The following is a 12,849-nucleotide window of genomic DNA, read 5'->3' on the forward strand; positions in this document are numbered from 1 at the left end:
GCTAGCAACATTGGGCATCAACCACACTTGCATACGCTAATAACTTTTCATATACTGTCTACTTTCTATGTCTAACAGTTCTATCAAATATCGTATCGACAGATCGTAAACTAATGAACACGGAGAATGCAAGCACTGTTTGTTTGCTCAGGCTCTGGCATTCTCAGCGCCATCAAAATAAAAGTCACAACAACGAGCCCGGCTTACGTCACTTCAAAGTTCCGCCCTGGTGGCTAGTTCCTAGAACTATCCGATGCGAAAGCCCCTATATGGTGCTCCATCATGCTGGAAAACGCATGGATCTTCACCAAATTGCTCCTGGATCGTTGGGAGAAGTTTATCTTGCAGGTCATTTGATACCATTCTTTATTCCTGGCAGTGTTTTTGGGCAGAATTGTGAGAGAACCCACTCTCTTGGATGAAAAGCTACCCCACACATGGATGGTCTCAGGATGCTTCACTGTTGGCACGACACAGGACTCATGGTAACGTTCACCTTTTCTTCTCCAGACAATCGATTTTCCAGATGTCCCAGACAGTCCGATGGGGGCTTCATCAGAGAAAATAACTTTGCACCAGTTTTCTGCTCTCCAATCCCTGTACTTCATGCAGAATTTCAGTATGTCCTTGATGGTTTTCTTGGAGAGAAATGGCTTCTTTGCTGCCTGTCTTGACACCAGGCCACCAGTTGGAGAGAACTCTTTGCCTCAACTACCTGCTGCCAACATTAGAAAGATCTGCACAGGTGCTGACACAATTCTGTAGCTTCTCCTCAAGAGGAGACAGTCCTAGCGCTTACTGGACACTCTGGGACGTCCTGATGCCTTCGTCACTGCAGCTGAACCTCTCTCCTTGATGATCTGGTGAATGGATCTTTCAGGTGTTATATTCTTTGCAGCAATTTCCTTGCACGTGAGATCTTGATGCAAATTGATGATGGCTGCACATCTTTCTTTGGAGGTAGTTCATTTAGCTTGACCCTCCATCCTCCTCATCCCATCCCCTCCCGTGCATCCATAAACGGGCTTTTCCGATGTAAATTTGGGACTTTGAGCGTTCCTTCTCCTTTTCCCTCTTCTTTGCTATTTGTTCATTGGAACGTCGTCTCAAAATTCAAGAGAATGTAATTCTAACGTTAGTCGTTGTCTATGACATCTCTCCTCTAGCTAACTTCCCTCTTCATGCTTCACTCTCCTCCACTCCCCACACCCCCTTCATGTGCACGCGTTCAGCCTAAAAAAACGTGACATCGCTTAGAGCACCTTTAAGCTTTTTGCAATTATTTAAAATGCATCTTATCACTCTGCACATTAATCCAGAAACAATGTGAATCAGCACCACAACAACTGAAGCAGAAAACTTTGTGAAACAAAATTTATGTCAATGGCAATTCTTTTGGCCACGGCTGTACATAGCATTGATTAAAATTTGTTCTATTTGCTTCTGATGTGCCATGCAGCTTACAGCCTGTGTATATTTTCACAAGTAATTTACCAATTATTAGACTCAAATATTCTATATGTCCCCTTGGCATATCACAATTGGAAATTAAGAAACTACAATTTTAACAGATATGAATATTTATGATATGTAATACTTTAAAACTTTGCTATATATATATATATATATATATATATATATATATATATATATATATATATATATATATATTTATTTATTTTTTTGTCAAACTTTAAGGATCCACAAACTATGTATCAATGTATACAGGGTAAAGCTGCATTCACACTGCCAGCGACTTTGCTAGTGGGTGTTCCCACTACTGGTTGCCTAATAACACTTATGAATGACATTCACGACTTTTAGTTGTTGCTCATGAAAGCCGCCCTTCATTTGCACAAAGTTAAATCTCAACTTTGTGCCGCTGGATACGCCAATTTCCTGTCGCCAACGGTCACAGGAAATCGCCAGCTCTCCGTTGTAGTTAATGGGATCACGTCGTTTGTCACTGCGTGTCGTTGGAAGTGTGAAAGCAGCTTTACAGATAAAGATCACTATAGATAGATAGATACAAACCATCTTGATCGTGAGGAGGTAACGTGACTATAATAATGCTGCCTGACGGTGAGGCAAGAGCAAAGAGAGCTTCCCCTTGATGACTGATCCAGGCGGCAGATGTGGATGGAGAGGTCGACTGTGTTCCCTGTGCAAACGGGAGCACATAACTGTGGGCTGGCTCATTTAAATTCAGCTTTCCAATGTCTGTGAAAATGGACTGCATCTGGAGTTCAGTGACCAGATCCTATAAGAGAAAAGGTCATACAAATTACAGATTTGTATAAGTAATATTACATTCATATTACATATTACATTACATTCATATTTCTTATATGCAAATTTTTTTTTTAAAAATCACAACTTGAGGCACACTTGCTCCGTTCTGGATATGAACTGTGATCCGTGTTGCGAGTGTTGATAAACCGCATGTTGTTGTTAGGCTACATATTAAATATTGTTAAAGTCATATTTCCATGCTTTTGGTGGTCAAACTCCGCTCTGACCACATCACGTGGAAAATTCAAACAACACTTTTGTGCTATTGTACTGATACACTTATGACGTGTTCAAATGCAAAGCTAATGGTTCACCATTAGAGGTGAACGAACAACACTGTAACTAGGGATGCTAACGATTAATCGATCGATTAATAATATAATTATTTAATCGAATAAAAGTTATCTATTGTCAATTAAGCAAGGTCATGCGCATGCGTGTTGCTCGCGTCAGTTTGAGCAGATATCATTTGTAATATGTTTATTTTGTATATATCCGATTAATCTCATATTGGATGCGCTTTCCATCCAACGGTTAACCCGTTGCAAAGGGTTTCAGTTTACCGTGTTCAAAACAGCAATGCTCTGCTTATAATAACTATGATTGGGACTGCACATCCACAACAGGAGTTAGACATTATGACAAATAGGCACAACTGAGGCTGTTGTGACAGTTGTATTAGTCGTCATATTTGATTATTAAATAAGTAATTTAATTAAATGATCAATCACATGGACTCATTTTACAATACTGCTAGCCCTTTATTTAGACTAAAAACCACTCGCATTCATTTGGTGAGGAACAGCGTTTTGAGCAGCATTTGCACACCGTCATGCTGTTGGCTAAATGCCACAGCAGCAGACACATATTGCAGTATTAAGGCTAACTTAACGATTAATCGACCGTTAATTTAAACAACGATTGATCATGGGAATTTGTGTAAATTGACATCCCTAACTGTAACAATCTTGTGTGACATTTGCATTCTCCGCTGTAATGCGATCTCATGCATAATCCAATCGCAGTGATTGGATTAAATTAAGTTTATTCTCTTGAATAATACAGAGAATCAACTTTGCTTTTTAAACCGGAAGAATGAAATAGCTCAGAAAAAGAAGCCACTTTTCTCTAAATAATAAAGTGTTTGTTGTTTTCATTGATGTGCATCTTGTACATAACTGTTAACATCTCAAGAAATGTTTTAGGCTTTCATGACTCTTTAATATGTAGCTTTTTTTGACAATTTGTATCGGGTGTATCTGCTCCATATCTATCGGATAAGGAGCCGTTCACATATCGTGTCTAAAAATGCGTGGAAAGTGCGACCGCGCCGTTTTCTCCTCCTTTCCACAAGCGCTTGCGCTCCCGTGGTGTCTGTTGTTGCTATGCAACCATGTGCTCTCCAAGATGACGAGGAAGTATCAGCAAAAGCTTAATTGATTTCTAGTCCTTGCATTAGCTTTACTACTAGATATATCTATGGAGATGAGAAATGAAAAACCCGCCCTGTACAGCTATGATCAGCTGTTCGGCCGAGCTTTCGGTGTTGTTACAGAAAAGCTGAAGCTGATCTGTTGCTTTTTGTCACATGACCTGCGGTGCGCTTGCGGCATTCTGAAAAGTTGAGATGTATACAGTAAAGAACGCCCCCTGTGCCTACATTTGAAATAACGAACTTGAGCGTGCATAAGATGCGATATGCGAACGTCCCTAAGGGGTCCTTGCCCTGAAAAACATTTAAAACTCCTGACTTATTCTATGGCTGGAAAACTGCATGCACAATTACAGGTTGTCCAGGACTTGTTGAAAAGCTGATAATTACGAATTGTAGCCTCATAAATTGAAAAAGGAACATTGATAACAGCAATACTGGACATGCTAAGTAGGGTGGTCCTTATTTTTAAAGTCTCCAATTGTCATGCTCTTAACCCTTTAAATTGTTCCTTTATATAAGAAAATACAGCATGCCAACTTTTATGGCAGTAACATAATTACTGGTAGCTCAATAGCTTTAAACTTTCTGAGATTTTGATGATTTTCGTAAAAACAGATAATTTGAATTGGTTTTGTACCTGGCTAGTAAAATTCCAAAAAAAAATCTCCATAAAAGCATCTAATGCACCATATATTCCTAAATATGTATTTTAGATACATATCTCAGTTTACTTATCGTAGAAACTAAATCCAAATTAATCCATCCATGACCCGGTTTAGCAGATTTACCTTTCCTGGTGGAATCAATACATATTTCTATTGATGATCACATTGGTTATTGTTTGAAATTGACCCGGAACTTTGGCCTAATCAAGCAGATTATCAGGAGGCACAGGCAATTACACATGCAATGAAAGTAGTCAATGATCACGCCGAGAGAGGAGTGGCTCTGATTCAAGAATATAATGGCTATCTCACACACTCTGAAGTCAACACTGGCTGCTGAGCATCAGAAATGAGGGATTGTTGAAAATGTTGTGCTTTTTTTTAGATTGTTGTCATTGTTGCTCTGATTTCAATAAAATGTAGTTCATTTGCAGCAACTTTTAATATTACTTGCATATCACAATAACGCCGCACAGCTTAACATAGGCAATCTTCCACATGATTGAGCTACCTCTAAATATCATTTTTTTGTCAACATTTTTGCATATTTCTAATTTTGAAGTTAAAAGGAACAGTTTAAGAGGTTAAGACACTAACATTTTGCAAAAAAAAAAAAAATTGGACTTGATAAGGACCACCCTAATGCTAAGCTCCACATTTAGCTGCATCTGAAGGGGAAAAAAACATGTTGATTTAGTAGCAGTGAGAAAGGCCTATGAAAGCAGAGTAAAGATCCTGTCACTTACACTGTGGTACATGCGAGTGGGGTGCGGCAGAACCAGGCGATGGACTGATTGGCTGGTGACGATCAGAATGAGGACGTTGTTAAGGGTCTCTTGTATATAAACTCCTCCAGGCAGCAAGAGGCAGTGTGGGATACGCAAGCGGACAGCATTATTCAGAAGATTAGTGTCCAGCGACTGCTCGACAAACTGAACAGTGTCACCTGAAGTGGACCTGGAAGACAGGAGACATCCTAATGTGTAAATACTAAAAGGATAAACAAACTTATTTATGTTAACAGAGGAAGTCAGTGATATTAGGACTGTATAAATTAAATGTAGAGATACTGTACACCCCCCCGTAGAGATAATTTCATTTTCATAAACGTGCACAAATTCATTTAACAATGTAACATTGTTAGAATAGCATTACATCAGGGTAGAAAACATGCATATTGTATAATATCCTTTACATCATTACAATATAGGGCTGCACAATTAGCTGAAAAATATCAGATTACAATTATTGCTACAGTGATTAATTCAAATTATAAATTACAACACTATTTACATCTACTCCCATTGTGCCTGTTTTGTATTTACAGCGTGTTTTTGGCAGCGGTTGAATATTGTAATAAAACAAAGACTAGGGCTAGGTATTGACACAGATTTCACAAATCGAATTGATTCCAATTCTTGATTTGATTTGTTAAGGCCCCGTCCACAGGCATTCAGTCGTTTCACGGCTGACATTTGCCTACACTGAGGCCATCCTTAAAAATATTCTTGTTTGCCATAACCCGACCGACCCAATTCATTATTTTTTTTCCGTTTTAGTCCGACCGACTTGCCGATTGTAAACTTGCGTTAAGACCGATCGATTTTTTTTTACTCTTCAAACAACTAATACAAATGCAATAAAATGATATGAATTATATTTTAGTAAGTATTGTGAATATAAATTGCCCATAGGCCTACATACAAACGTAGGCTATACGCTCTCTTTTAAATAAAAACCTGTGGCGTCATCTATGATTATAAGGGCTGTAGGCTATATGCGAAATGAAACCGAAAGTTATCCTTCCAGTCCAGATCCAATGCTACCACATCTTTACATTACTATTAGGCAGTTACAGCGTTATGGACGTGACATTTGTCAAAACTTGAAATATAAATTATCAGAAAATGCGTTTAATACTACATTGAAATGTCTATTTATACATCCATACTCCCTTAATAAACGTTAGAAAAATATTAGTATACACATGTGTTTTATATTTAATATGAGGGAAATACACTTGCATACTTAAAGGCACACCGTGTAACTTTTCAACCTTCATAATATATTTCCAAGACCCTTGTGATGGTACATCGACTTACAATAGGTTGAATGACACGTCTGCCAGAGCCTGACGGGGTCTGTATCGCTTTTACTGGCACTATGTAACTTCGGGGTTCAGGTAGTAACCCGAGCACAAAAAGAACTACAAAATTCGACTGCTTTACGGCATACGTCACTTCCCCCACCACTTCCTCAAATCTGGATGTGAGAGGCCAACCAGCGATTGTTTTTGGCTTTCGTGCGTATGTTTTTGTCATGGGGGCTGTTTACACCTGGCCACTTCATGCGTTTTCTCAGATCGGATAGCTATCGGATCGTGAAAAGACCAGGTGTAAATGCCCTCCGAAATGCATTCAAGACGGATTTGAATCCGATCGCTCAAACCACTTCAGGAGGAGCTCTGAGACGCATTCCAGACGAAACTGGACAAGTGTAAATGCATCTGGTTGTTGAAACCACATATGTAAATTGTACTCCTCCCAAAAATGCTAAAATAAATAAATAAATAAACGTGTGAAAGCGTGTTATAGGCTATGTAATGTAATAGCCAGATATGACGACGCTACTGGAATATGCATCACCGCAGATGAGAAGCTGAGCATCTATTCATCAAGCCAACGTGCAAACTATCGCAAATCAAAGTGAAAGTAAGTCGCAGACGCTTAACACACAATCATCATCATCATTAAAAGTAAAGAAATGAAATGATCTTACCAGGGATTTAAATACGTTTCGCAAAAACACATTTATGTGACCAGGTGTAAATGGAATCGTTTTGATAAATCAGATAGCTATCCGATCTGAGAAAACGCATGAAGTGGCCAGTAAATAAATCTCTTATTTGTAAACTTGGAGGGGTATTTACGACAGTGCAAGTATTCCACAGCGACTCTAGGGGTCGCTGTTTGACAAAAACACAATTTCTACACAGTGTGCTTTTAAATGAAAAACTTAAGTGTTGACGCGACACAAAAAATCTTTAACTTTTAGGTGGTAAAATATGTTTTAGTAATTCTATGAATTACACTGCGCAAACCAAAAGTAATATACCCACCGGATGAAGAAGGGTTGGCTCTCCACAGAACATAATATATTCATTTTATTTAATTTTTCGCGTTCGCATTTATGAGGAAGAAACAATGTTACGGACGTGAGCGCTCTGAAAGCGGCACTACAAGACTGCTTTAAAACTTTCACAGAGATCTCAAACAGGCATTTAAAACACCAAATATTAAGGATTGGAATATCAAGCAAAATAATATTCGATGATTGATCGAAAATCGTATCTCTCCCCCCACATGCTCACCGGCAACATGCTCACCGGCAAGACGCTCCGACATAAAATTTCTCTGTAGCCTATACTGTAGGCTAGTAGGCCTATGTGTTGTAGCCCAGTCATTAAAAAACTATTTAGTTTCATATTCATGTTTAAATAAAATAATTTTTATTTTATTTTACTTTATGTTGATTATATGAAAAGTGAAAAGCATGAAAAGATAAGATGATCCCGAAAATATCGGGAGACAAATGGAGTGGGCAGACATGATTTTGACCACTTCATTAAGTTTGTTTTTGTAGAAAGCCTTTCTTTAAAGTGAATTTCGTTTTGTATTAATTGTATCTTAATTTTAATCAATGTTTCATCAACCAATTGCCTGGATTTATATGATTTATATAATTCATGGGATTTATAGGATTTATATAATTCATGGATTTGAATATAGCAGGCAATATAATCAGGACACGGAGGCGCTGGCGCGCTCCTCTCTTAAATGAACCGAAACTCAGCGTATAAGCTACTTGCCTCACAGACCTGAGAAATATATATATATATATATATATATATATATATATATATATATATATATATATATATATATATATATATATATATATATATATATATATATATATATATATATATATATATATATATATATATAGAGAGAGAAAGCATGAAATGTGTACTTTTAAACAAAATTCAAAACGAAAGAAAACAGACTGTTCTCTGCTTCTGTAATCTGTATGAAATGTGCATTTCTCTCTGGCGCGTTCACTACTGCGAAGATCGCATCGTCAACTTGATCTTTGACACAGAAAACACTTGTTTATTAAATAAACAATTGAAATGTCTCCGTGATATATTTGACATTAATAATCATTACTTTTCCCAGGTCTTTGTGATAGCTATAAATGTATTTATTTAATCAAAATCTCTCTTTTTTTTCTCTCGACACCTCTTTAATTGTACTTTTTTTTTTTTTTTTTTGGGCTGTTACGGCAAACCAAAATATTTTTAAGGATGGCCTGAATGCAAGCATCATGTTGTGTCAAAAGCAGAAATACATGCAAGTCCAACCCAAAAATGTCTCTATTTGCAGTAGTTTATATCCAGCTGGTCAATTTTGTGCATTCATTAGCCAGTGAAGTTGAATATTTAAAGCTACTGACGTAAGAAAGCAAATTGATATGTTCATGCAGCTGACTGAAAAAAACAAATCAGAAACCCATTCAATTTCAGATCTTTTTTTATCACTACTGCAATACATATTTTGTTATTTTGATTAGATAATCATCTAGTGTTCTATAATAATAGAAACAAGTGAAGTGCAAGACTATATATCATATACATTTATGTAATTTCAATGACTGTTTGGATTTATATGAAATGGCAACACTTTACAATAAGATTCCATTTATAACATGAACTAAGGTTAATAAATGCTGCAGAATTATTGTTCATTGTTATTTCAACAATTACTAACACATTTTTTAATTAAGTTTTGTTTATTTGTTAACCTTAGTTAATGCACTATGAACTAACATGAATGATCAAGGTACAATTGTATTGCTCAAATATTAATAAATACTGTAAAAATGTATATTGTATAATCCATATAGTTCATGTAAGCTAGCTAATACATCCTTGTTTACAAATGGGATTTGCAAAGCGTTACCTATGAAATTTGCATACATGTTTCTAGGTTATATCTAAAGAAACACAATTGAACTAATATTTTAATGTTTAAATTACTTTCTGTAAAATTTGTTCTGTAGAACTTCTCATTTTAATATAATTCATATTTATATATTTAGCACATTTTTATGGTCCAGTAAAGTTTTTTTTTTGTTTTTTTTTAATAAAGTTCAGCACTGTTTAAGTTGAACATTAAAAAACAGCAACAACAACTCTTCCTCTCCTCTAAATGGCGGCACGTGGGTGGAAATGTGCAGATTAAGGGACGGAAATAATATAATAAGATCGCCTTCCTATGTCACTAGGGGGGTAAAATCTGAGCGGCTCAAGAGTCAGACATTAGACATGAGTCATGCGATATGCAAGAACTGCAAAACAAAAGTTAAGTTCTCTGGCAACACGACGAACCTCTCTCTGCATATGGCAAGACATCATTCAGACCAGCCAGCCCTGGTCGCAGCAGGTAGCAGCACACACCTGTCATCTCAAAAGCAGCCAACGTTACCTGATGCTTTTAAACCAAAACTCCCACCCACATCTCAGCACTCTCAAAAGATTACAAATGCATGAATGCGCTTCATATGTCAGGATTTATGGCCATACAGCGTTGTCGAGTATAACGGCTTCAGGCAATTGCTTCATGAGTGTGAGCCACGCTAGACAATACCAACACGTCAGTTTTTAACAGAAACGGCAATTCCCCGGTTGTATGATGAAGTTAAGCGAGACGTTCTACTGTCACTCTCTGCGATGCTCGGACTTCGAGAGCAACCCAATCAGATGTTAAGATAACCTGCCACTACATATCTCCACAATGGGAACTTGTCTCGCGCGTTCTGCAGACTAGAGTGATGTTTGACAATCACACCGGAGCAAACATGGCATATTTGCTAAATGATGTGATGCACGAATGGGTAATAAAAGACAAAGATCCAGTACTTGTGACTGATAATGCATCTAACATGACAGTAGCTGCAGAACTTGCCAAATTAGTTCATGTGAGATGCTTTGCCCACTGCTTGAATCTGGTTGCTCAACGGGCTATGAAGTTAGACAGTTTCCTGTCTTCTCGGAAGAGTTCGGAGCATCACAATATTTTTTAGGAAAAGTACAATCGCCCCCCATGTCCTGCATGAGAAGCATCAGGTACTTTGACAAAAGGCTCATTGGCACCTATCATCAGCTTCGTAAAGCTGGCTCACTAATTTTAAACGTAGATGGCTCTGATTTGGAGGCACAAACTAAAAAAAAAAAAAAAAAACGTATATTTGTTAAATTTGATTCTAGTCTGTCCTTTGACTCTCATGTGCGGTACACTGTTAAGAACTTTTTTCATCTCAGAAATATTGCTAGACTCCACTCTATGTTATCCCTCTCTGTGATTGAAAGGCTTATCGATACCTTTGTTTTTTCCCGCATTGACTACTGCAATGCACTTCTTGCTGGGGTTCCTAAAACCACACTTAAACTACAATGTGTACAAAATTCTTCTGCTAGGATCCTGACTGGAGTCAGGAGAAATGAGCATATTACACCGATTTTAAAGTCTTTGCACTGGCTCCCGGGCTCCCGAGTATGCTCACATATAAGGCACTGCATGGTCTGGCCCCTCAGTATCAGTCTGCGCTTTTAACTTTATGCACACCCTTTTTGCGCTGCATTACTGTCAACTGAGGTGTGGAAAAATGCCAAAGATCTGTGGACATGAACAGAAGCAGACATAACCTGTGCTGAAGATGTAATAAACGAACTGAAGCCACTTAAATTGGCAACTCACGTTATGTCCGAGGAGAAGACCCCTACGGTGTCTATTATCACACAGTTACATGCTCAGTTAAGTCATGGCACTCAAATTGAAACCACCGAGTCGGCCGAAACCGAAACCACTCACCGAGTTATTGAGTGCAATAACTGCCGCGTCACTCGGCAGAGACGCAGGGCATAAAGATAGCTGTGACTAGAGATCTGGAGAAGAGCTATGAGCGTGGATGACCTCAGCATTGGATCCGCGCTTTAAAGCACTGCCCTTTTTGAAGGAGGAGAAAAGACAGGAGGTCTACACCAAAATAGCAATGGAGGCATCACAGATTTCATTTGCAAAAACCAAGTTAGTTAAATGTTTATTATATCAGCTAGTTATATTATAATAATGTATCCTCACTTCATTTTATAGATTCGTTTTTTATACTGCTGTTTCTCTTGCTATCTGTAAAAATGATTTCTTTGGATAATATCAACTCAATATATGTTCTCCACTGCTGGAGATATGACAGCTAAGAGGAGTGCTCTTAACCATGAGCATGTAGATCGATTGTTGTTTCTTACATCTGAAGATGTAATCGTTTTAAATTATTTCAACGTAATGTGATGAAATGACTTTGTTTGGTGCACATTCCAAGACCACATTGTTAAATACTAGGTGTTTAAAAGAGTTTGAGAAAACTAAGTTACATTTAAGTTGTTACAGTTTTTGCTTTCATGGAATATGTTTTAAGTTCTGTTTAGTCATTGAGCATTGTACCTCAATAACTGAAATTACAATTATAGTGACAGACTTTAAAAGCACCCGTTCAGACCCTGCGTCCATTACAATGGACATCACGTCAACCCCCCTTTTTTTTTTACTTCTGGAGCATTTCACCTAGTTTAAAGCCTGCAGTCCATTAGATTGGACGCTTGTCATCCAATCAAATGGCAGTAAAGCTCTGCATGTAGTAATTATAAAAAAAAAAACACTACTTTGAAGAGAAGCATGTCAGCACTTCACTCCAAACACAGAAGCAAGCAACATTTTCTATGGTTTTATTTACATTTTTTTATATGTTTGCCAGTATTTCATAGTTTGTATGTGAAATAGAAAGATTGAACTTATTAAAGTTAAAAATCGATTGTAGAATTGCAAATTTTAATTCAGGATTTTTTCAAATGTGTCTGTCCATTAGAATGGACAGTGGGTTCAAAAGCCTGTTACTGAAATCACATTCCAGTAACTGAAGTCCAGTAATGCTGATTGCAATTTCTTATAAAAAAATCTACATCACAGTACCGATACATTTTTGAAACTTTTTCATATGCAGAATATATAGTTCTTGAAGTGCTTGAACATATAGCTGATGGAAATATCTCAGATGTTGACTTTATGTGGAGTGATGAGGAAGATGGAGATGTAAGAAAAATATCCATATTTAAAACTGTATAAAGTAAAATGACTAGCTTCCGGCCAAACGAACATACGGATTTGACTTAAATCTAAAGCGTAACTTGAATATGATTTTTTTTTTTTTTACACAAACGCATCGCTTCGCTTCAGAAGGCCTTTATTTACCCCCCAGAGCTGCATGCATGGAGCACTTTTATCATGGATAGATGCACTTTTATGGGCTTTCAAAACAGAAACAACCATTCACTGCCATTAT

At 37.3% G+C, this 12,849-nt stretch overlaps 1 protein-coding gene across 2 annotated transcripts in view; it reads right to left on the minus strand.

Moving 5' to 3' along the window:
• nup160 (nucleoporin 160) overlaps nucleotides 1-12,849 on the minus strand; it is a 69,402-nt gene that overhangs the window by 48,322 nt on the left and 8,231 nt on the right. For both annotated transcript variants that reach the window (XM_084396353.1, XM_084396352.1), the window contains exons 3-4: nucleotides 5,139-5,349; nucleotides 2,035-2,260 (exon numbers count right to left, since the gene is read on the minus strand). In XM_084396353.1, the coding sequence (XP_084252479.1) occupies nucleotides 2,035-2,260; nucleotides 5,139-5,349 (437 nt within the window). The remainder of the gene's footprint in view (nucleotides 1-2,034; nucleotides 2,261-5,138; nucleotides 5,350-12,849) is intronic.

Source organism: Rutilus rutilus, assembly GCF_951802725.1.
Source record: "Rutilus rutilus genome assembly, chromosome: 23".
Classification (NCBI taxonomy): Eukaryota; Metazoa; Chordata; class Actinopteri; order Cypriniformes; family Leuciscidae; genus Rutilus; species Rutilus rutilus.